General features: G+C 34.1%; 1 protein-coding gene across 5 annotated transcripts in view; it reads left to right on the top strand.

The window, feature by feature from the left end:
* The window catches only part of ATR (ATR checkpoint kinase), a 103,270-nt gene that overhangs the window by 38,101 nt on the left and 40,169 nt on the right, over positions 1-25,000 (top strand). For all 5 annotated transcript variants that reach the window (XM_019934300.3, XM_073803735.1, XM_019934297.3 and 2 more), the window contains 9 exons: positions 6,155-6,361; positions 7,440-7,553; positions 11,701-11,816; positions 15,509-15,629; positions 16,979-17,116; positions 17,948-18,158; positions 20,164-20,342; positions 22,199-22,363; positions 23,428-23,519. In XM_019934300.3, coding sequence (XP_019789859.1) covers positions 6,155-6,361; positions 7,440-7,553; positions 11,701-11,816; positions 15,509-15,629; positions 16,979-17,116; positions 17,948-18,158; positions 20,164-20,342; positions 22,199-22,363; positions 23,428-23,519 — 1,343 coding nt within the window. The remainder of the gene's footprint in view (positions 1-6,154; positions 6,362-7,439; positions 7,554-11,700; positions 11,817-15,508; positions 15,630-16,978; positions 17,117-17,947; positions 18,159-20,163; positions 20,343-22,198; positions 22,364-23,427; positions 23,520-25,000) is intronic.

The raw sequence follows: 25,000 nt of genomic DNA on the forward strand, positions 1-25,000 counted from the left end.
CAGCCAACATGGAGATGATCCTACCACATGTGAGGAGCCTTGAATCTCCTTCACTGTAGGTTTAACACCCTCCTAACTGTAGATCTAGATTATCAGTAGATAATACAGTCAGTATACTGGCCCAAAACACCTAGGAAAAAAGAGAGAAGGAAATGGTTTCTTTGCCAACTATGGCAAGAAGGTAACATCAAAGTTGAAAGCAGTTCAGTTAAGTTCTTGAATAGTGCTATCCAAAAGAATTTTCTGTGAGGATGGAAATGTTCTGCACCTACACTATATAAGCACTGCAGCCACTAGCCACATGTGGCTCTCTGGAGCACTTGAAATGTATGATTGAAGAACTGAATATTTTATTTAATTTTGCTTAATTTAAATTTAAACAGCTGCATGTGGATAGTGGCTATCTTATTGGACTATCTTAGTGCAGCTCTAGAAGAACCTACAGCAATAACCAGAGTAGGAAAATGATGTAAGATAACAGGGTTAGAGATCAAGAGAGTCTTTGTAGCGATGCTGTGAGAGTCCATGAAAGAACAAACACAAAAGATATTCTTTTAAAAGTTCAAATCTTAGCCACAGAGAAAGGAAAAGATACTTTAGGAGTGCGTTGAAAGACAGTGTTTATCTAAAAGTAGATCTAAAGTTGTATAACTGTATAAACAAATAATTTGGTATAATGTAGTAATAAAGCACACTTAAAGATGGTGTGACAGTTAATAAGGTGATGGCTAATGTAGCCTTGGATGCGTAACTACTTTGATGGACTGACCTTGCAAAAGTGCTGTACTCTAGGGTAGTCACCAGAGGATCATTGACATTAAAGAAATGACAGCTTCTACTCCTTACTTTTAAGGAGGAATATACATTTTTGAAGGAATAGAGGACAGCTAAGCTCAGTGGATAGCAGAAAAATTTAACTTCTGTGTCAAAAAAAATCAGGCTATAGATCAAACTAAGCAACCGTATAACCACTTTATGAAAATTGATGCTGTTCAGGTTGAAGTGAATCCCTATGGTTAAATCCCAGAAGGACAAGTTGTTTGTGTTGAGACCAAAATAAACTTGGATGACAATGCAGAATAAATAATAAAAAGATATATTTACTAATAATTACAAATCTGAGAATGAGCCCATTGAAAATAAAGCTGCTAGGGACTTCCAAGTTATCCTAGGATAATGGTGGATGTCTAAATGTGAATCTCTGTATACCCTGCAAAACGTCATAAATAGCAAAAAGGAGAGCAAATAAAGCCACACATAAGTCACACCTTCAACATAACTGTGAGACTGAGAATACTATGAACTTCAAATTACATGTAATCAGCAGAGCTATCTCTGGAGCTCATGCCACAAGCTTGTGTTGAGAACAGTTAGATTCTGAGGAGACCCTATGAAAAAAAAGTGGACTGAAGGAACTATGGATGATGATAAAGCAAAGACAAAATCACCAACCGAGACGATCCCACTCTAGGTACAACGATACTGAAAGTTGGTCTAAGATGTGGTACATCAGAGAATTGGTTATGGGGAAGGTACTTGAAAGTGTGTAGATCCTAAGGTTGCAGTCTTTGGAAGCTATTATCTCTGGGGAGAAGTAAAAGAATAGGTAGGGGAAGGCACTTTTTGGAGAGAGTAGTAAACAGAAGGAAGAAAGTAAGAGAGAGAATTTTAAGGGTCCTGCAGAAGTAAAAAGAAATCCACAAAATCAAAGATATACCTCCCCATACTACTCTCCTGCCAGTAAAAGCTACTTATGAAAAAAACTACACTGAGCTATGCTGACAGAAAAGAGTACTTACAAAATCAGAATCTTGTAAGCTACTACAAAATCCTTACTGTTAACTGCATACAGCTATTATGAAGGGCCCACAATATAAATAGAAAAAAAAATATATGTTCTATACATATACAAAGTTACTGTAAGACAAAAACAGAAAATGAAATCTTTGGTTGATGACAGTTTCTCCCCCAAAACCAATCATAAAGCATAAGTAAACTAGACTTAGCACTATAACCTGAATTAAATATTTCAAGCAAGCATTTGCAGATATAAAAGAAGAATTAAGGGAATTTCCTGGCAGTCCAGTGGTTAGGACTCCACACTTTCACTGCTGAGGGCCCAGGTTGAACCCCTGGTCTGGGAACTAAGACCCTGCAAGCTGTGTGGCGTGGCCAAAAAAAAAAAAGAAGTGAGAAATTTAAACAGAGAAATGGATAAAAAAACAAGATATGAAACAAGAGGTGACTGAACTGAAGAAATTGAAGAAATGAAGGTTAAATTATAAGGACTGTGGGGGGAGAATATATATGACTAAAACTTTAGTAAGGAGCATTGACGAAAGGCAGAAGAATTATCAAGAGAACAAAAATGAGATTAGAGAAAGGAGTACAAAGGATCAAAGAAGTAGGTGAAATAGAAGCTCGGCAAAGATTTCACATACAAATAGAGTTTCTCAAAAAGAAGAATAAAACAATAGAACATAATTAGTATTTAAAACTATAACCCAAGAAAATTTTCTGGAAATAAAAGACTTTCATTTCATAAAATGAAAGGATCCATTGTGTACCTGTGAACATTGACCCCAGAATAGTCAACCCTGAGACATATCTTAGACTTTAATAATAAGAAATCTTCAGGACCTACAGGTAAAATATTTTTTAAAAATCACTTAAAAGGGCAAGAAAAGTATCAGAATTCTCAACAGCAATATACAGAGTGAGCCTAGAGGATAGCAGCATTTTCAAAAACGTAAGGGACACAAAAATAAGCCAAGCTGTCCTTAGAATATCACAGATAAGAAACACAGTTTTAACATACAAGAATTGAAGAAATGGACTTTCCTGGCGCAGTGGTTGAGAGTCCGCCTGCCGATGCAGGGGACACGGGTTCGTGCCCTGGTCCGGGAAGATCCCACATGCCGCGGAGCGGCTGCGCGCGTGAGCCGTGGCCGCTGAGCCTACGCTTCTGGAGCCTGTTCTCCGCAACGAAAAGAAGAATTGAAGAAATATGAGTTTCACAAGCAAGCCCTTCCTAAGAGGTATGCTACAGAATGGCTTCACTCAATCAAGAGATGACTGGGGAGACTTTGGCAAAAGAACTTATGGTTACTAGTTATATATTTAAAACAAAGGTGGGGACAAATTTGGGAGAATTCTATGTAAATGCTATATATTTTAATAAAATAGAAATTATGCAAGTTTTTAAATGGGAGAAGAAGAGACTAAGATATAAATTAAATGAGCTTAGTCACTATTGCGTAGGCAACAACTAGGAATCAAAATATACTATTTAAAACTGGTAAACAGTTAAAGAAGCTTAAATAAAGAGACCAGAGACATTACAAAAGATATTTCTGTAAAGGGTACCTCTAGAACAAAAGTATAAATTTTCTTCTATACCAAAAGAAATTAATTTTTAGGAGCTAATTATAATTTTAAAAAACTTATAGAATTGAGGCCCGGCATATCAGTCATATTAATAAATGTGAAAGACCTTAAAAGAAAAAATATTACAAATTGACTTACAAAGCAGGAAACAACTCTGTGCTGTTTGTAATACACACGTATAAAATAAATTATTTAGAAAGGCTAAAAATAAAGGAGTGAGCAGATTTTTAAGTTGAAGTAAGAAAGCAGGAATTCTGATTCTGCCCCTAGACAAAGGAGAATAGAAACCAAAAAGTATGAAATGTGACAAAAAAGGGTACTTTATAATACTAAAAGCTGTAATTCACAAAAATACAATAGAAGATATGGAACTTACAAAGACGATACATTATGAATATATATACTCCTGAGCAAGCAAACCCATAGAGACAGAAGATAGATTAGTGGTTGCCTGGGGCTGGGAGGTTGGGAGGAAATGGTGAGTGAACTAATAATAGAATTAATGAAAAAAATCATACTGTTATTTTCATAAATGCTGAAACGGCCTTTGACAAACTGTACCATCCATTTCAGATAAAAACACTAAAGAAAATAGGAATCGATGGATAGTACTAATATGTTATAAATGTATAGATATGCATATGTGTGTTTATGTATACTGCATACACACGTGCACACACATGCACGCATGCACACTTGATGGGAAAATAAGATGCATTCCCAGTGAAAGCAAGTTTGCTCATTATCTCCACTACAATTTAACATTCAGTTGGAAATATTGGCCAATGAATTTAGATAAGAGAAAACAATCAGAGGCATAAGAGTTGGAAAAGACATGAAACTATCTCTATTTGCAGATGGCATGCTAATATACTTGGAAAACTCTAGAAAATATCAATAAACTAGCTCAGACAACAAACAAATTCAGTAAGATAGGAGAATATAAAAATCATAATCTTCATATAGCAACAATAACCAGTTGGAAGACTTGTTGGAAAACCCAATTTACAGTAGTAACAGAAAAAGATAATATACTTAGGAGTAAGTGTAACAAGAAATGTATAAACCAATAAGAGGAAAACTGAAACACTCCTGAAAGACACAAAAATGTAATTGATTTAAACAAACGGAAATACCCCTTATTTATTGGGTAGGTTGACTCAATATTACAAAAATTTTAATTCTCCCTAGGATAGTTTATAAATTTAATGCCATCCCGAAGAAATGCCAAGTTGTTTGTTTTTTTAACTAGAGAAGTTCATACTAATGTTAAGATGGAAAAACAAACATGTAAAAAATAGCTAGGAAAAATCTGAAAAAAAAAGAAACTGTGGGAGTTCAGTAGCCCTCCCAGACATTAATATACTCTACAGCCTCTATAATTATAGCAGTGTGATACTGGTACATGAGTAAACAGACAGACCAGTGGGCAAAAAATAGAAAGTCTAGAAATAGACCCAAGTGTATATGGACATTTAGGACATGATAAAAACATGGATTTGTTCTTTTTTTCTTTTCTTTTCTTTCTTTCTTTCTTTCTTTATTGAACACACACTCATTTTATAAATTCTTTTGGAATTGAATATTTTTTGCTGAAAAATGAAACCCAGTTTATCTAACCTAGAAGTGAAGTAAAAACATTTTTAAAGCACTTAGGAGAGAGGTATATTTTAAAATTACCTTTCATTTAGTGTTCATGTATTTATTGTCTTGAGTATGAACTGCATTTATCTTTGCCAACTAAAATGTTCTTTTCCTTATTGTTTTCTAGTTTTAGCAAGGTAATGTATGTCTATAATTATATTAGTTTTGCTGTTTATTGGTTACTAATTCATCTATTTTAAGTATTTATGCCTGAATAAACCTGTAATGTTATTTAAATGAGTTAATGTTGAAGTTTCTGGATGACATAAAATGTCTTTTTATTTTTCTTTTGAAACGTATTACTCTAATTTGAATCACAGTTTTAACATGGAGTTTGAGATGCTCATATATGCTTTACTTTTGCTAGAAGGAAAATTATGTAAACAAAGTAGTTCTAAAGTGGTCACACAGCTACAATATCTAAATCTAACTGGCTTGAGAATAGTCATTTCTTATGCCTAACAGTTTTTCTTACAGCATCCTCAGTAGATAGATGAAAAAAGATGACTTGAACCAACATATTTTTTCATAAAGCCTACCTCTTTCTTCCTACGTCTTTTTTTTTAAATCATCCCCACAGGACTCTTTTCCCATATCTTTTTCTGCTGTACTAGCTTTTTATACACTCCTCAGTTTTCTTATTTTAATTAATAGCTCTTCCTTATTGACTTATTTACTAAAATATCTATTATCTCTGAAAAGATACTCTTGAGCTCTTTTTCATCTTCTTCATTTCTTCTTTACCTTGTACACATATTTGTTATTGTACACATTGTATGATATTTTATCTGTTTGTTTGCATGTTTATTTTCCCTTTAGATTATAAACTCATTGGGATAAGACTATGTCTTATTTCTGTATACTGATGTAATAATACTTAGTAACTGTTTATTTAATGGATTAATGATTAAAACTTTTAAGTACACTTAATGGTTCTAATCCCACAGAACATATTGTGGACTATATTATGTGAACTCAGCAAAAACTAGGTGAAAAGACTAAAGATATAGTAATTTAATTTTGTCAATATTTGTCAGATATTCCTTAATATTTTTAAGCTTTCTGGTTAGGACAATATACTAGTTTGTAGAAGTTATATATAAACTTTCTACTTTTATTTTAGGAAAAACTGATCAGATATGCAACAGATAGTGAAACAGTGGAACCTGTTATTTCACAGTTGGTGACAGTGCTTTTGAAAGGTTGCCAAGATGCAAACTCTCAAGCTCGGTTGCTCTGTGGGGAATGCTTAGGGGAATTGGGAGCAATAGATCCAGGTCGGCTGGATTTCTCAACCACTGAAACCCAAGGAAAAGATTTTACATTTGTGGTAAGTTCTGGTAATTTGGAATGACCAGAAGAGTTCACTGTCCTAATGGGGTTTCTATATTGCATTTACAAGAAACTGTTCAGGTTATCCTTAGTGGCAGCTTGATCTAAACTAGACAATTTAGGTAATTTCTGAGTTTATTCCTTAATACTATTGCAGAGACCTTTAGCCAAAAACTATAAAGTTGGAGTCCAGTCTAGTGTGCTATGTTCTTTTAAATAAGCTTTCTAGGGACTTCCCTGGTGGCACAGTGGTTAAGCATCTGCCTGCCAATGCAGGGGGCACAGGTTCGATCCCTGGTCCGGGAAGATCCCACATGCTGTGGAGCAACTAAGCCCGTGTGCCACAACTGCTGAGGCTGCGTGCCACAACTGAAGCCCCCGCGCCTAGAGCCCATGATCCGCAACAAGAGAAGCCACTGCAATGAGAAGCCCACGCACCACAGCGAAGACCCAACGCAGCCAAAAATAAATAAAAAACAAAAAATAAATAAGCTTTCTAACCTAATCATGACAGATACTTAAAATCTAATTATTTAAATTTTACTATTTAAACACAATTGCTAAGTGTCTCCATGGGAAACTGATTCCCAGGGTGTTTTAATAGTGTGTATATAAAAATGTTTCCATAGTCGAATGAGTGTGGGAAATCTTGTAAAACAAAATTAAACAGAACTTTTAATATATTGGGGAATGTTATGAATCTCCTAGAGAAGAGTGTGTGAAAATTATTTTTTGGAGCTTCTCAGCTGACCAAGGTTCTACAGAATGCAAGTTAGGAAATTCTATATGTACAATTTTCTTTCTAAGAGTTAAAAAACAAAAAATGCAAATTGCTGGATTTATGTAAAAGTTGAATGAATCTAACACTTTATAAATGGTCTGAAAAGCCTTAGATTTGGCTTCTTAGCTACAGATTATATTTTAGTCTTGGTACCAAACTTTGTTTAAACCTTACTGAGCTTTCCTTTTCTAAGTTAAATTGACTTAGGTGACTAAGTTAAATTCACCATGGAATGAGGTACAGTTTAAGAAAATTTATACAAATTAGCCTGTAATTTTTTCTTGTTCTTATTGAGACTGGAGTAGAAGATGCAAACTTTGCCTATGGATTATTGATGGAACTAACAAGAGCTTACCTCGCATATGCAGATAACAGCCGAGCTCAAGATTCAGCTGCTTATGCCATTCAGGTAAGAGTGTATATAGACATTACTGGCTTTATGTTATTAAATTCTAGTAAGAAAGTTGTAAATTCTATGCTTTAGAAACTCTTATTTTTTTTTGACTGTCATTTTTATTATCAAAGTAATACAAGTTCTTAACAAAAATTTCAGAGTACAGAAATGTACCCTCCTAACAGATTATTATATGTACTTTGAAGTTTTTTCTATGTATATACAAATATATATGTTTTCTCCACCAAACAAGCAGATCATAGTACTTTATTTTCTTCTGTGCTTAATAGTCTTATCTTGTGTAATTTTCCATGTCAGTACATATATCTCTAATTCATTCTTTTCAATGACTTAATATTCAGTATGAACGTGCCGTAATTTGTTTAAGAAATTTATTTAACACATTTAGGTTGTGTTCAATGTTTTGTTTTTTACAAAAAATGATTTTTGAAAACATGCATAATTTCGAAGTACTTGAGTGAATATATATCAATAATATAAATATCCAGAAATTAAAATGTCTCAGAGCAGATACAGAGTTTACGTTTGATAGATTTCATCAAAAAAGTTTCACCAGTTTATATTCCCTTGACAAACCTGCCCTTAGTTAAAATTTTAAGTCTTTGCCAGTGACAAATAAAAAATGATATTGTTTCATTTTAATTTACATTTAATTACGAGAGAGGTGTAACATCTTTTATATATTTATTGCTTTTTTGTGAATTTTCTCTACATGATCTTTTCCCATTTTTTCCTTGGTATTGGTCTTTTTTTTAACTGATTTTTTTTTTTTTTTTTAAGATACTGGGAGTAGGAGTTTATTTATTTATTTATTATTTTTGCTGTGTTGGGTCTTCGTTTCTGTGCGAGGGCTTTCTCTAGTTGTGGCAAGCGGGAGCCACTCTTCATCGCGGTGCGCAGGCCTCTCACTATCGCGGCCTCTCCTGTTGCGGAGCACAGGCTCCAGACGCGCAGGCTCAGTAGTTGTGGCTCACGAGCCTAGTTGCTCCACGGCATGTGGAATCCTCCCAGACCAGGGCTTGAACCTGTGTCCCCTGCATTAGCAGGCAGATTCTCAACCACTGCGCCACCCGGGAAGCCCTTAACTGATTTTTTAAGACCTATTTGGATGTAGTGGAAATTAACCCTATGTCTACCATACGTGTAATAAATATTTTTCCAGTTTGACTTTTTTTGCCCCTTTTCATGATATTTTTTTAATTAAAAGATTTTTTTATTTTGTTAGATATTCAGGTCTGAAATTCATGGTTAGAGGTATGATTTAAACATATTTGGAAGTTTTCATAGTTCATAGTAGAGATGGCATTTACAACTGTGATTCTGGATGGGATGATCAAGAGAGGGAGTATGTATAGATTAAAAGGTTCTAATAATTGAGACCTGGAAAATGAGAGCTCAGTGAGAAGAGGGAAAAAGTAAGAAAACTGAGAAGGAGCTACCAATAAGGTAGGAGAATATGGTTTTCTGGAAGACAGTGTTTCAGGAAGTATGGAGTGATCCAAATGCTGATCATAGGTTTGATAATTTCAGGGTTGAGAATTGACCATTGGCTGTATTAACATAAAGGTCATTGGTGACCTTGACAAGAGCAGTTTCAGTGTAGTTTAGAAAGCCTCATTAGAGTATTTTTAAGAACATGTGGGAAGAGAGGAATTAGAGAAATTACAGAAACTCTTTTGAGGAGTGTTGCTATCAAGGAGAGCGGGAGAATGAGATAGTAGCTGGGGAGGAAAGGGCGTAAAGATGGCCAAAAAAAACATGTTTATCTGTTGCTTGGAAACAGTTCAGTGGGAGGAGGATAGCGTTGTTGTATAAGAGAATTGGTATAATACTATTTTAAATAGGTAAAGAGATGTGGAATATAGTGTACCGGTGGAAAGAGTAGGCTTAATTAAAAACAAACACAATTTGGGACTTCCCTGGTGGTCCAGGGGTTAAGACTCCACACTCCCAATGCAGGGTGCCTGGGTTTGATCCCTGGCCAGGGAACTAGAGCCTGCATGCCGCAACTAAGACCTGGTGCAGCCAAAAAAAAAAAAATTAAAAGAAAAAGAAACAAACAAGGGACTTTCCTCGTGGCGCAGTGTTTAAGAATCCGCCTGCCAGTGCAGGGGACACAACTTTGAGCCCTGGTCCGGGAAGATCCCACATGCCACAGAGCAACTAAGCCCATGCGCCACAGCTACTGAGCCTGTGCTCTAGAGCCCGCGAACCACAACTACTGAGCCCATGCGCCACAACTACTGAAGCCCACGTACCTAGAGCCCGTGCTCTGCAAAAAGAGAAGCCTCCGCAATGAGAAGCCCGTGCACCTTTGGTAGTGTATATATGTCCATGCCACTCTCTCACTTCGTCCCAGCTTACCCTTCCCCCTCCAGCCACATAGCACAGGGAGATCAGCTTGGTGCCTTGTGACCACCTAGAGGGGTGAGATAGGGATGGTGGGAGGGAGACGCAAGAGAGAGGAGATGTGGGGATATATGTATATGTATAGCTGATTCACTTTGTTATAAAGCAGAAACTAACACACCATTGTAAAGCAATTATACTCCAATAAAGATGTTAAAAAAAGAAGCTCGCGCACTGCAGCGAAGAGTAGCCCCAGCTCGCCACAGCTAGAGAAAGTCCACGCACAGCAACGAAGACCCAACGTGGCCATAAATTAACTAATTAATTAAAAAATAAAACATACAATTGTGACTCATTAAATTAGAGTAAATTAAAAAGAAGAAACCAATTCATCTGTAGTAACAAAAGAGAAAGCAGAGCATATAAGCACTGATACTGATATTGCCAGGCTGGGGAGATATTAGCATGGAAGTTGTGGAGATCTCTTGTGATTGCTTGTTTTCTCAGTGAAATACGAAGCAAGATCTACAACTGTAAGTGTATGTGTTTTTTGTTTTTTCTTCCAATTTTATTGAGATATAATTGACATACAGAGCTGTCTAAGACGTGTAGCATAATGATTTGACTTACATTGTGAAATGATTATCACAATAAGTTTAGTGAACATCGATTATCTCATAGATACAAAATTAAATTTTAAAGAAGGTATTCTTCCTTGTGATTAGAACTCTTGGGATTTATTCTCTTAACAACTTTCATATATAACATATAGCAGTGTTAATTAATATTTATCATGTTGTACAATACATCCCTAGTATTTATTTATAACTGGAAGTTTGTACCTTTTGACTGCCTTTATCTAATTCCCCTCCCCTAACACTAAAAGTATAAATGGTCCCAAGACCAAAAAGTTAGTCGATTGCTGATTTACTAAGTCTGTTATTGGAGGTTGATTATGAGGACTTCTGTAGCCAGAGTGACTTTGCAAACATCAGAAAAAGCTGGCTTCAAACAAAATTTTAATAACATTTTAAAGTTAAATGAAAATGTTTTGAATATTTCTGTATTTGAACTTTCATAAACTTCCTTACTTTTATTAAAAAATGCTAAATATAAAGTACATATTCTATTAGACAGTATTTATACTTTATAATTATTAGGAATACATCTATTGCATGTGGTCCTTTTCAGTGAAATTAGAAAGAAAGAATAGTAGATGATGGGAGATATAATACCCTAACATATTTGTCTTGTTTTAAAGATTGATATTGGAGACAAAGATTTTTTTTTTTCTTTATAAAATCCCACTTGTTTTATTTTCAGGAAAGTAAAATATAACCATTTCATTGATGGACTTGAATAGTAAATTGGTCTTTAACATTTGCATCTTATTTTCAGAATTTTAAGCTCAGTACTTTATATATAGAATTTGAGATATCTTGAATTTTTGAACTATTTTGGATTTGTAGTTACATTCATTAAAATTCAGAAAAGGTTAAATTCTAAAAATTCTACAAATATAGAAAATTCCAATTTTTTCCTCCAAATAGCTTAGTCATTTGTTTCAATACATGTTATGTACAGCACAGAAATTGCATGTTCAAATATTACCACAGCTTTGTGACCTTGAGTAAGTCACCTAAATGATTTTAAGCATTGAGACAACTCCAAAATTTTATCATTTTATGTATTTTTCTATGTATTTTTATGGCTGTAATGTGAAGAATGTTGATGGATGTAAAGGTTTATCTGTTTCATTGACGATTTACAACTGTAAAATTTGTATTTGTAGGAGTTACTTTCTATTTATGACTGTAGAGAGATGCAGACCGATGGCCCAGGTCACCAATTGTGGAGGAGATTTCCCGAACATGTTCGGGAAATACTGGAACCTCATCTAAATACTAGGTCTGTAGACTCATTAAAACTATTTTCATAAAATTGTTTTTAACTTTATAAACTAAATGTTATCTTTGATATAACTTTTTAGCATTAAAAGTATTTTTAGTATGTTCTAATATGTGTTTTGCACTAAGATTTATGCTTATAATATTGTCAAAATGAGAAGTATAGTCTGCTCATTGTTTAAATTCTGTAACTTTATTTAGTATTTAGACAAATTCAGTGAAGCTGAAAGGATTGATTTTTTTTTTAATTCAACTGTCAGTAGTACTTTGAAAAATCTACTTTAAATTGAATGTGAGTTGAAACTTTTGATGGGTCTAATTAACACAGAAATTTAAGAATTTAAAGCTAATCCCAAAGCCTTTAGTAATCCCAGTTAGAGATTAGAGATTTTTAGCCCTACCAATTTCTCCTCATGAAAATATTTTCTCCTTCTACTTTTAAAAAAAGTATATTCTACCTTTTTTCCTCCCCATTTTAATAACTTTGTTAGGACTGATTGAAGGCCATAAATAATTTTTCGTTAGAAACTTTAATTTTAGGTAGTCTAAGTCACAAGCTTATTGGATATGTGACCTTGCATAAATGTAGTCTTTGAGCCTTAGTAGACATGTAGTAAAATTCTTTATAAAAGCCCTTAAGTATGCATACTTATTTGCTAGATACCCTTTAATATTTAGAAACCTTTTAAACATCATTTTATTTCTTAGGAAGAGCATTGTTTAAAGATGTAAAATAAATGTTTGTGTTTTCTTTTTTGAGGATTCCATACTTCTCCATTTATCTATATTTTATAGCACATATAGATGCGTAAGAGTTTCTGTGATCTCGTGGAAAGTTTATGGTTTTTAGAGTCATGTAGACCGAAATTTGAATCTTTTTTTTTTTTTTTTTTTTGCTGTACGCGGGCCTCTCACTGTTGTGGCCTCTCCTGTTGTGGAGCACAGGCTCCAGACGTGCAGGCTCAGCGGCCATGGCTCACGGGCACAGCCGCTCCGCGGAATGTGGGATCTTCCCAGACCAGGGCATGAACCCGTGTCCCCTGCATTGACAGGCAGACTCTCAACCACTGCGCCACGAGGGAAGCCCCGAAATTTGAATCTTGACTCTGCATTTGCTCACTCTAAAAATCTTGGGCAATTTACTTAATATTTCCAAGTCTCAGTTTTTTTCATCTTGAAAATGTGAATAGCTTTACTTATGTTATATGATTGTTAGAAATAGAGAAGATAATGTTAAAAAGTACCTAGCAGAGTGCCTGACATTTGACTTAGACTCAATAATAAATGCTTATTCAATGTCAGCTTGTTGAATTTTGCTTTTTTCTGGAAGGGGTAGTGTGGCTATTCCCTACTTCATGTGAAGTAGAAGCCACCATTTCTGCCCACTTGTTATTCAATTTAGTATTTCTTAAGAAGCCAACATTTTCTGCCAACTTCTTATTCTTTCATAAGAAGAATATTTAAGTGGTCATTTATAAGAGTGATCTTAGCAAAGCAATGAGAATTCTTATGATCCTTCTACTTTTACATCTGGGAGTTTGAAGGAACCTCTCAGATGGTCCCTCAATGGTAGAAGTTCAATTTATCTAGCTGGAATCTGCTCATTGAAATCACCACCTCATAAATGTAAGAAGTCAATAGAGAGCAATATTAATGGAATTGACTCACTTTTGTATGAAACACCAAGATACCAGGTTAGCCTGTAGGGCAGTTTTATAGCTTGGACTGCTTGATATTTTCTTCACAGGGCCTAGGAGAAATAAAAGACTTCCTAAAACCATATCCTTGTTTTTGCTGCTTTAAAGTTACACTCCTATACTCTCCTTTAATTTATTTTTTTTCACTTGGGCTGTTTATACGCAGTCACTAAACCTAGATCAAAGGGATGGCTATGTTTGGGAGATTTGATTTTTAGAACTAGATAGATCAACTACAGTTCAAAATTGCCACAGAAATAATTTTAGGAGAAAATATCAGGGTGTGTCTTGACAGAACCTGACTTGTACCCCAATATCAGTAGTTTTCTAACTAAGTTCACCGTAAAACTTGGTAAAATCATCTAGAGAATTCATGAAGATTCAAAATAGTGATGGTTAACTAAGAGATTATTGGGTTTTTTCAGTTTTTAGCCATTTGTGATACAGTGAAATATATAATGTTTGCCGAGAACCTTGAGTATAGGGCATTAATTATATTTGTCATTTCCTAACCTTGCTTTGGTGATTGAAAAGGAACCCACTCACCTCAAAAAATTGCTGTACATATGGGTAAGATGAGACCTGTTTGAACATGTTTAAGTGTTAACACTGAGGAGCAAATAGAAAGGATCATGTTGAAGTTATGGAAGAGAGAAGTGGTAATTGATATAATAGGGACCCCGAGGGGCATCCAAATGGTAGCCATATATCTAATGGGAGATTAGATTAGAGGAAGTGAAATCTCTTTCTCTGTAATAGGGGAAGATAAAATAATGGATGGAACTCAGCAAATTTTACAGATTTAGTTGTGGGATTGTGTTAATGGTTTCTTCTTTTTTTTTTTTCCATGAAGTAAGAAGTATAGGAGATGAGATTATTGGCTGAAAGTGGCAGTGGAGTTGGTATAGGTGATGTAAGGAGAGCGGTGATGATTTGAAATAGCCACTGTGGAAAGAGAAGAGAGAGCTGATAAGGAAAACTTAAAAGGATTTCTGGGCAGCATAGAGGTCCATTGAGGTTGAAGACTAAGATATGTAGTAGTACTAATCTCATAAGCAATTTAGTGATTTTTCCTCTATCAATGCAGTGGCCTAGGTATCATTTCAATGAAGGCAGGCATTTAGACTGATCCAAGGTTGGGAGCTTGGTGGATGGGTACAGCTGGTAAAGAAAATGTGGGAGTGGAGTGCATACAGGATATTACCAAGAGAGTACTTGAAGTGAAGCACCGTGGAGACCAAGCTGGCTAGGGAGAGAGGTAATGAAAAGGAGGGTATTATAGATCAGGAGAGTTTAGCAGAGTCAAGGGACAGAAGGTCTCAGTGAGAGAACAGATGTGTCAGAGTAACTGAGCAAAAGAACTGGAACTTTGGGAAACTGGCCATAAAGTGAGGTCTAAATAGTACATTTTGGAAGTGAAGAACTTCCTCTGTATTGGCAAGGGAGTCCGGACAAAGAAGTAGAGGGGAAAGTCATTGAGAAGTTTTCATTTTGACTAGATGGTCCAGCCAGACATTGAAGTCACTCAGGATGATAAAACTTGGTGAAGAAAGAAAATGCAGAGGAATTTACTAAATTTATCAGTGAGTTTGGTAATCAGTGGATTTGGTAGATGCCCATAATGAGGAGTAGAGAATAGTATATATACCTGGGTGGCTTGAACCTCAAAGGAACAGATCTTTCTTGTACAATGATGGGGTTGGAAGGATCTGAAAAGAGCATTGAGGAAGGGAGGAAGCAGACTTAAATCCTTTGAAGTACTTGGGGTGTGCGTGAATGACCTACTGCCCTGCCATTAAGAAGGCTTTAGGGAAAGTAGTGTCCTTAGCCAGATTTCAGTAAAGGCAAGGCAGTAGTGGGGTAGTCAGTGAAAGAGTTGATGTAGTTTCTTATGCTTTCTTTACTAAAGTTCTAAACAGATGGATATATATATATATATTTTTTTATATTATAAAAATATGTATTATATTTTAATAAACAGTTTTTTAAATTACAGATATAAGAGTTCGCAGAAGTCAACAGATTGGTCTGGAGTAAAGAAGCCAATTTACTTAAGTAAATTAGGTAATAACTTTGCAGAATGGTCAGCATCTTGGGCAGGTTATCTTATAACAAAGGTAAGAACTCTGTTCAGAATTTTTAACTGAACAGAAATTGTAAAGGAAATGAGAACATCTATCTGAATGCATAGTACACACAGTAGGAATTGTAATATTTGTGCTGATATAGAAGTTTTCATAGGAAATGTTTACTACTAGAGAGTAACAATTTCTCTGTTGTTACTAGTAACAGTTTCTGAGTAAGAAGGTAGTTGTTTTATCAAGCAAATTGCTATGTTCTTCATGTGTTTGTAAAATGTCTATTATGTCTGTTCATTTAAGGTTGTAAAATAATACTGTTTAAAAGGATATAAATGCTTTATCAGACTTTTTTACATAATAAAACGATTTCTTAGGTAATAAAAAGATAATATTATCCCTTAGTGGCTACTTCTAAAAGAGGATACATTATCTGAACTTCCTCCAAAATAAAAGTAGAGGTTTTTTAAAAATGAAATTTCATGGAAAAATAGAGGTATATTTCTGACGTTTTCCTAATATGAAATTTTTACATACCTGACAAACAAAAAGGTACCCTGTGTTCACCCAAAATGTTTAAGGTGTATTTAAATTTCACAACTTTTGTTTTTAATTCATATTTCTATTAGTGTTTTAAAATATTACTATAATTTGTACCTGGTAATTTCAAGAAAGTGTCTCTCATTTTCTAATGAACATACTGAAAATATAATATGTGAAATATTAAATTAATACTCTTTAATTACTTTCAGCTATGGAATATTTTATTTAGTTGTAGTTTAGTTTGTTTTTTTTTTAAGTGAAGGATTTGTATTTGAAGAAGGAAAAACCTTTAAATTTTTATAAGAGAACAGTAATGTTGGTAAATTGAAGGTTAGATTATACCAATAAAATTTGACTCTAACACCAAGTAATTTAATTTTTTTATTTCTTCCATTTTGTTTCCTATACTTAATCACTGTTTACTACTTAATAAAAATGTGATCTTGTACTTAATGTGCTGGCCCAGAGAATACCTTCTGGTTACTTTCGTCATCTATGTGCTCAAGGAATAAATATACTAAATTTAAAGTTAGCTAAGTAAAATATACTGTATTTAGGGAAGTTAATCTGTAACAAAACGTGATTCATTTTAAAATGAACTGTAAGGGGAAAAGACCATTTTTGCTGAGATAGTCGGCAGCCCAGGTAGGGGCTGTAGGGGTCTCAGCAGTTCAGGCACTTGACCAGAGGGATGGTGATGTGAAATCCTCCCTGCTTTGAGTGCATTTCTCCATAGAATACCCACTCTGCAATGTTAAATTAGCTCACATGTTGTTTTTTGGCATTAATCAAAAGAATAAAATGAATAAAACTACTTACTCTCTCTAAACCATTGGAGTTTATAGGTGCGGCATGATCTTGCCAGTAAAATCTTCACCTGCTGTAGCATTATGATGAAGCATGATTTCAAGGTGACCATCTATCTTCTTCCACATATTCTAGTGTATGTTTTGTTGGGTTGTAATCAAGAAGATCAGCAGGAGGTAAGAAATATCATTTTATTTGGTTTCTGTTTGTCCAAACATTTATGCAATGTAATTAGTGTTAAAAAGGCTACATATTAGTAGGAAATGTAGATCAAGGTATGCTATAATATGTAAGTACATATGAAAATGCTTACAAAATCCTTTTTTTATACTTTTATTTATCAAAGAGTTATATAATGCTTAGTTCATATCCTTTACCTATTTGTGGTTGTGTATGTGTGTGTCCTTTTTAAATAATTGGTAGTTTGATATGTATTCTGGATACCAGTTTGTGCCAGTCATATCTCACAGAAATTTTTTCCAGTTACTGGTTTTCTTTTTAACCTTTGTTTATACCTTTTGCCATGCAGAAATTTTAAATATAAATGCCAAATTTATAAATCTTTTATAGCTTTTTAATTTAAACCTTTTATGTGATACCTTCTCTTATCCAATGTCATGAACATATTTTCCTACATTTTTTTGATCCTTTTATTTTAACATGCCCTTCAATTACTCTGAAATTGATTTTTACAGATACTGTGAGATATTGTTTAAAGTTTTATTTTCTACTAGTTAACAAGTAGTTTCGTGATCATTTATTGAATAATCTAGAAGAATTTTTAAATATTTTTATATTTACTCTCGTGACTCTTTTACAGTATATTTTCTTTTCAGGGAAACATTTTATTGGCTTAATTATAGATGAGAAAAATGATTTATTATTAATGTATGATGGATTTTTTTCTTTTGAAAATTATTGCCTTAAAGTGGTTAGTCTTATATGTCAGGTAATTGTAAAATGATATTATGCAGACATATTATTCACCATAAAATGATTCTTCTTAGGTTTATGCAGAAATTATGGCAGTTCTAAAGCATGACGATCAGCATACCATAAGTACCCAAGACAGTGCATCTGATCTGTGTCAGCTCAGTACACAGACTGTGTTCTCCATGCTTGACCATCTCACACAGTGGGCAAGGCACAAATTTCAGGCACTGAATGCTGAAAAATTTCCACAAGGCAAATCAAGCAGAAATAAGGTGGACTCCATGAGTAAGTCATAACTTCTGTATACTTCCTTCTCTTAATTATTAACCAGTTAGCTCCTTTCTGTAATTTAAGCATTAGCTTTTAAAAGACCTATGTTTTCTTGCATGCCTTTTTTTCCCTTTAAGATGGCCTTTTTACTGAGAAAGAGCAGTGAATTTATAGTTAGAAAACCTCTCTTTAAATTCTTACTGTCACTTCCTTAAGCAAAACACATACCTAATTTTTCTTTGCATAAAATAGGGTTGATTTTATCTCCCTTAGAAGATTGAGGATTAATTGGGATGGTGATGATATAAATTGTTAAGTGCGTATATATATGAATAGTGAAGTGTTCTTTATACTTTTTCACTTATAAGATACTCTTTGCAGTCTTTTTCACATTTAAGTTTTAAATTTCAAAGAGTTTACTTTCATTCATTTCGTGGCCTATTTTTTTTTCTTTTTTAAATTCATCTCATTCTTTTTATTCTTCTTTTCCCTTTCTCTGGTAGTGTTTGGTATCCAGCAGGCTCTCCAGATATGCTTAATATATGTTACTATACTATACTCTGCTACACCTACTATCGTGCTATTTCTTTCCCTGTGATATTACAACTCCCACAAAGGTGTCTAAAAGAGGAATCTCATTAGAGTTTAAAATGACACTTGCCCCTATGATACAAGCACTTGGTGAGAAGAATTATATTCATCAGACATTAATAGATACTCTTAATGTCTTTGAACTTTTGTGTTTTTCATTCTTGCAGCAAGTGGGTAAAGTATATGATACTTCTGCTTCTTGTATACTTTAGCCATTTAGTGGGATCACATGATTTTCCCCCAAAGCTTCGAGGCTAATTGGAAAAACTGACTAAGACTCTTAAAGAGGCCTTCACTTACACCAAGTTCTCAGTTTGTGAGCATCTCCCTCTTGTTCCTATATCTGTGGAAGCACATATATTCCTGTTGTTAAGCACAACAGTTTGTTATTTTCTAAGATTTTTTGGACTTGCAAATAATTATGTTTAGGGGAATGTTTTTCTCTGCAGTAAGACTAATTATTGATATATTTTACATTATTTCAACAATTGAATGTTTGTTTCTGTTTCTGCATCTGAAAATGATAACAAAAAACCAAACGCGAACTCCGTTATTACCATTTCTTACTAACATAGTAATGAAAATTCTAGCTTTTAAGAGTAACATTTGTAATGTTTCAAAAGTACAATACTTTAACATTTCTCATAATTTGAAATGATTTACAAATTTTGGTGGAAGTAAAGAATTTATTTTAAATATAATTTCTTTTAAATTTACTATCTTGATTATGAAATTTATTTGTTTCCTGTTTTCTACATGCTGTTATGAATCATTATTAAAATTTATAAGTTTTAAATAAGAATTCTTAAACTGGGTAGTCCAGAAGTTCCTCAGTTAGGTCTTTTCTTAGACTCTTTAAAAAAATTACCATTTTAAAGTATTTGTGATTTTACTTGAAAGGTACTTTTACTTTTTATTTCCATTGTATTAGTTAATATTGTATATATAGCAACACAGGAAAAAAATGGATTGTTAACAAATAATTTTAAAATTAAAAAGAAGGCTATTTCTATAATTCTGCTTTTTTCCTACTAATAGCTACACTTTATCAGTGTTTTTATAGTTATTAATAATAAATAACTCATCTTTGTATCTTTTGTATTATCTTTATATCTCCTCAACATTTAATATAAATTTACATTTAATTGTCACAACAAAATTGTAAGTAAGGCAAGACAGATACTAATATTTCCCTTTTCTAAATGAGGAAACAGAAGCTCAAATAAGTTAAATGACTGTTCAAGGCAAGATAAGTCATAATGGTGCTGTTGGAGCAAGAATCTTCTGAGCAATCTTCTTGTTGTAGTTACATACATTTAGATTACTTTATTTCATGAAATAGATTAAAAATAAATTGAAATTTAAATGGATACTTTTAAAATTTCATCTTCTCAGTCTTTAATTACTCAATTATCTTTTTATAATCTAGTACCTACTGTGGATTATGAAGACTATCAGAGTGTAACTCGTTTTCTAGACCTCATACCTCAGGATACTCTGGCAGTAGCGTCCTTTCGCTCCAAAGCATACACACGAGCTGTAATGCACTTTGAATCATTTATTACAGAAAAGAAGCAAAATATTCAAGAGCATCTTGGATTTTTACAGGTTTGATATTAATATAGTGAACTTAATAATGACATTTAATATTGCCAGTCTTTTATGTTTAGAGTGTTCATTTTATCAGTTTAGACAATAATACTATGACAGTGTAGGGAAGAAAAGAAAGTAAGGGCCAGTGGGCCTAATACAATGGATGAAATAATAGGTCAAGATTGTTGGGCTTCTTTTCAGGTCAAAAAGCAGAGTGTGGTGAGAGAACTGGAAAATGAGTAGCTTGTAGTCTTTGGATGATTAGTCCTCTCCTGTCTTTTTCTCCCTTGTCTAGCTCTGAGTCTCTTGTTCATTGTTAAAGTCATTCCTTTACAAGGATGTTCAGCTCCCTCATCTTTCTCCCTCTGTGTTGTATTCACTTTGTAAGACTCCAGTGCTGGATAAACTCACCCATCTGCTTTCCCAGTGTCTGCATGTAAGCAGCTGAACATCACTGGAGAAAAATCACACAATGGATTTTTAACTGGTTTTCCTTTCAACTCATAGTCTCAAACATCAGTGGGACTCTTTAACAGTGCCTTCAGTCATTCTATGTTTCTCTAGTAAAGACTACTTTCGCACTCTTCAAGATGACTATTTCTTACCTTCTCTTCATTTCTCTGCTTCCACCTTACTTACTCTGTTGAGATGATCTTGCTTCATTGTTCATTAGGAAAGTAGAAGCCAGATGTCTACCAAATCCGAAAATACATTGGCTACTGTACCATATTCTCTTTCTTCCCTTCTCTTGTTCCTAAGGAAGGATCCCTTCCTGCCAAAATTCAGTTCTTCTACTTTTGTTCTTGATTTCAATCCTTCAGATATTCCTGCTTTCTCCAACATCATTAATTTTTCTTTCTCAACCAGAGTACATAGAGCATATAGACATGCTCTGGTGTCGCCTGTAAAATATCTTAATTTTTTATAATTCCCTTGATCTTACAGTATCTTCTTCAGATACTTCCCATCTTTCTGTTTCCTTTCACAGTCAGTTTTTAAAAGAATTGCCCATCTTCTTTGTATTCCTTCTTTACTTCCCATTTACTCTTTGCCCATTCCAACAAGAGTTCTTTCTCCATTGCACTGACTCTACTCTTGCTAAGAAAATTGGTGGCCTCCATGTTACCAAATCCAATAAATGCTTCCCAGTCCTCATTTTCTTAATCTCATGGCATCATTTGACCACTTCTTTATTAAGGTATTTTCTTTTCTCTCATAGCTTCTGGGATACCACATTCTCCAGGTTTCTTCAAACTACTCTGGCTTCTCCTCTCAGTTTCATTTGTTAGTTCTTCCTTGTCTATAAATATACAGGTACTCTGATGTCCTTCCCCAGGCCTCTTTTCTTCTCTCCCTCTATTCATTTCCTAAATCATTTCATCCTTTCCCCTGCCATCTTTGTGCTAATTGCTCCCAAATTTTTATCTTCAGCCTGAACATCTCCTTTGAACCCAGATTTAGTCTCTTGTGTTTCTTGAAAGCATCTCAATATGAATATATTAAAATGCTGTTTAAAATGTTTTTAAGTTTTAAAATGCAATAAAATACTTATAAGCTATACTCAACAGAATTTATTATATATTGGATTTTTAAAAGAGTTCAGGACTTTGAGGTTCTTTACAGCTCTCATTATCAATAACAGTTACTAGTATAGATTTGTATTTAAGCGGAATATGAGTATATTTAAGTGGAACAGAATGCCTGGAAATAAGTTTGCAGTTTCACTGTGAATCTATCTTGAAACAAATACATATTGTTGCTTTGAGAAAAAAATTCTTATATATTTTTTTTACATAAACTGGTGGCTTTATAGTTTTATTTCCAGTTGTGTTTTTTTCCTCCCTTGATTGTTTTTTAATGATTGAACAAAGAAATTGTATGCTGCTATGCATGAACCAGATGGAGTGGCTGGAGTAAGCGCAATTCGAAAGGCAGAACCATCTCTAAAAGAACAGATCCTTGAACATGAAAGCATCGGCTTACTGAGGGATGCCACTGCTTGTTATGACAGGGCTATTCAGTTAGAACCAGACCAGGTAAGAGATAAATGAAAGGCCTTGTAACAAAAAGAACTCTGAACTAGGAACTTTGGAAACCTTAATTTCAATACTGTCTCTACCAGGGCCACAGTGTGTCTGGAAAATATTTAACCGTCTCTGAACTTGAGTTTCCTGATTGATAAAATTAGAGACATGCTAGAGGATCTCAGAGATCCCTTCCAATACCAAACTTCTGTGACCTTACAAATCTCCCAAATAAATGAGATTTACTGTGAAGTATACTTACATTAAACTCTATGTTCCATTACTCTAAAATTGATATAATTTTAGTTTGCTATTAAAAGTATAAGACTTGCATCAATTTTTAATAATAATAGTGATTCTCTACAGCCTAAGAAACTTTTTCAGATTACACATGCCCCCTATCACCATCTGGGAATCTCTGAAATGGTCCCTTAGAATCACTGGGCTACAGTTGCTAATGGGGGGACGTTGCATATCTCATGTATGTTGGAACAGGAAAGGGGTTTAGAATCATTGATTTATAATCTTGACTTAGATCCTCTCTAATCTCGGGGTATTCCTTTCTGTCATAATTGACATGTTCATTTTCTCAGAAGTTCAGTGTGTAGGGCCTTTATTTTTCACAGGCTTGTTTTCAATTTTAAAGAATATTTCACAATCCTATTTAACTTTTCAGTTACTGAAGCCCAAAATCGATATTAGTAATATTGTGACGTTTGAGTTTTAATTTTTACGTGAGAAATAATATGACAAATAATCTTTAAACAAAGTATTAAGGAGTACTTGTTACTTTTATATTTGATCTGAACCAAAAATCAGACCATATCTGGAAAAGATAATAAATGCAATCTGAGGTTTTTTATAGGTTATCTCCATTAAAAAAAAAAAAATTCAGATGTGTTTAGGACATCGGTAGAGGGCTCTGCCATACAGCCAAGCAAGTCAGTTGTTAAACTAAGAAAGGTAGACTCAGTGAGGTAAATAGCATTCTTTAATGAATATCAGTTAAACACTTTTTGGTTCCTAAGATGTATTTGAAGTAACAGTTGCTATTTTAAATACTTTTAAATTTCCAGATCATTCACTATCATGGCGTAGTGAAGTCCATGTTAGGTCTTGGTCAGCTGTCTACTGTAATCACTCAGGTGAATGGAGTGCATGCTAACAGGTAATGTTTTTTAAAAGAATGATTTTCTTTTGTTGTTGGTTTGGAATGGGAAATTTTTAATTAATTAATTGGGTTGAAGTAATGTTTACTAAAGTAATGAAATCTTTTTTGTTTTCATGGTATTGGAGATAAACACCAAAAAATAATTTTTCCTGCTGTCTCTTAAGTCAATCTAGCAGTTAACAGCTTATCTTCTATGCAAAGAGTCATCCTTGAATTAAATTTGCTTTATGACAGGAACCTGCAAGACTTTACCTACTATTGGTGAAGCTCATATTAGTATTCCCAGAAGATATCTAACCTCTGCCTACATTATCAGCACCAGTTATTTTCTGTGCTGGGGAGAGGGAAACTTTGTGACTGAACTAAGGAATACCACTCTAGAATGTGTGGGTTGATTTTCTCCTAAAAGACTAGTAAAAATGAAAGTAGCCTTCCTTTCCTAAAGAAAATGGGTTTCTTATAGCAAACCAAACGATACCCCCCAAAAAAGTACTTACATGTGGCAGAGATTAAGACATGCATGGTTCTTCTAGTTTAGAGAATTACTAGGAAGGTTGGTTGTGCTCTTGAAAAAGCCTTACTCCTTAATGTATTTACCAGACCCCAGTTGACTTTTCTGGACAGTGAGATCTGGTCAAAAGTGATGGGATCTTAGTTTGCCAAAGAGCACAGGCCACTGTTTTTAGTTAGTTCATGCTGAAAACAGCTCTATAATTTCTATAAATTCCAAACTGTGATTTTAAAGACCACTGTTCTACAATGTCTGGCAGTAGAGAAGCTCAATGTTAGTTGGATGGTTAGTGGATTTATGAAATGATGAAAGAAGCTTTACAGAAGCAAGGAAAGATTTGTTATATGTTTTAGATATGTTTCTCCAGATTAATTGAGAGACCTTGTGAATAAAGGGGTTGCAGAAATTTGGGAAAGTTTGTTTTGGCTCAAGCTGAGGTGTCATGTTTCCTTATGATGCACACTGCACAGTCTTCTCTTTGGATCTGTGATACATAGAGCCTCCTGATCGTTCGATTTGTGGAAAGGCAAGTTTCAATATTCAATGAAGGATACTGTATCCTTGAAGCAAATGGTCATTGAGGGGATGAGTTTTCTTTGGGGAGAATATTTGCATTTAAACAAATATTTCTCCAAAATTATTGACTGTGCTTAACCTACACAATCATTTTTTTAATACTTTTATGGAAGTAAGTTCTCACAGCCTGATCCTCATTGCCATTTGGTACTTCTTGGTGTGATATATACCCTCTGGAGAGCAACTCCTGCTAATTCTACTCAGATTTTTTTTTTTTTAATATCTTTATTGGGGTATAATTGCTTTACAATGGTGTGTTAGTTTCTGCTTTATAACAAAGTGAATCAGTTATACATATACATATGTTCCCATATCTCTTCCCTCGTGCGTCTCCCTCCCTCCCACCCTCCCTATCCCACCCCTCCAGGCGGTCACAAAGCACCGAGCCGAT

This window comes from Tursiops truncatus, chromosome 4, assembly GCF_011762595.2.
Source record: "Tursiops truncatus isolate mTurTru1 chromosome 4, mTurTru1.mat.Y, whole genome shotgun sequence".
In the NCBI taxonomy this organism is placed as follows: Eukaryota; Metazoa; Chordata; class Mammalia; order Artiodactyla; family Delphinidae; genus Tursiops; species Tursiops truncatus.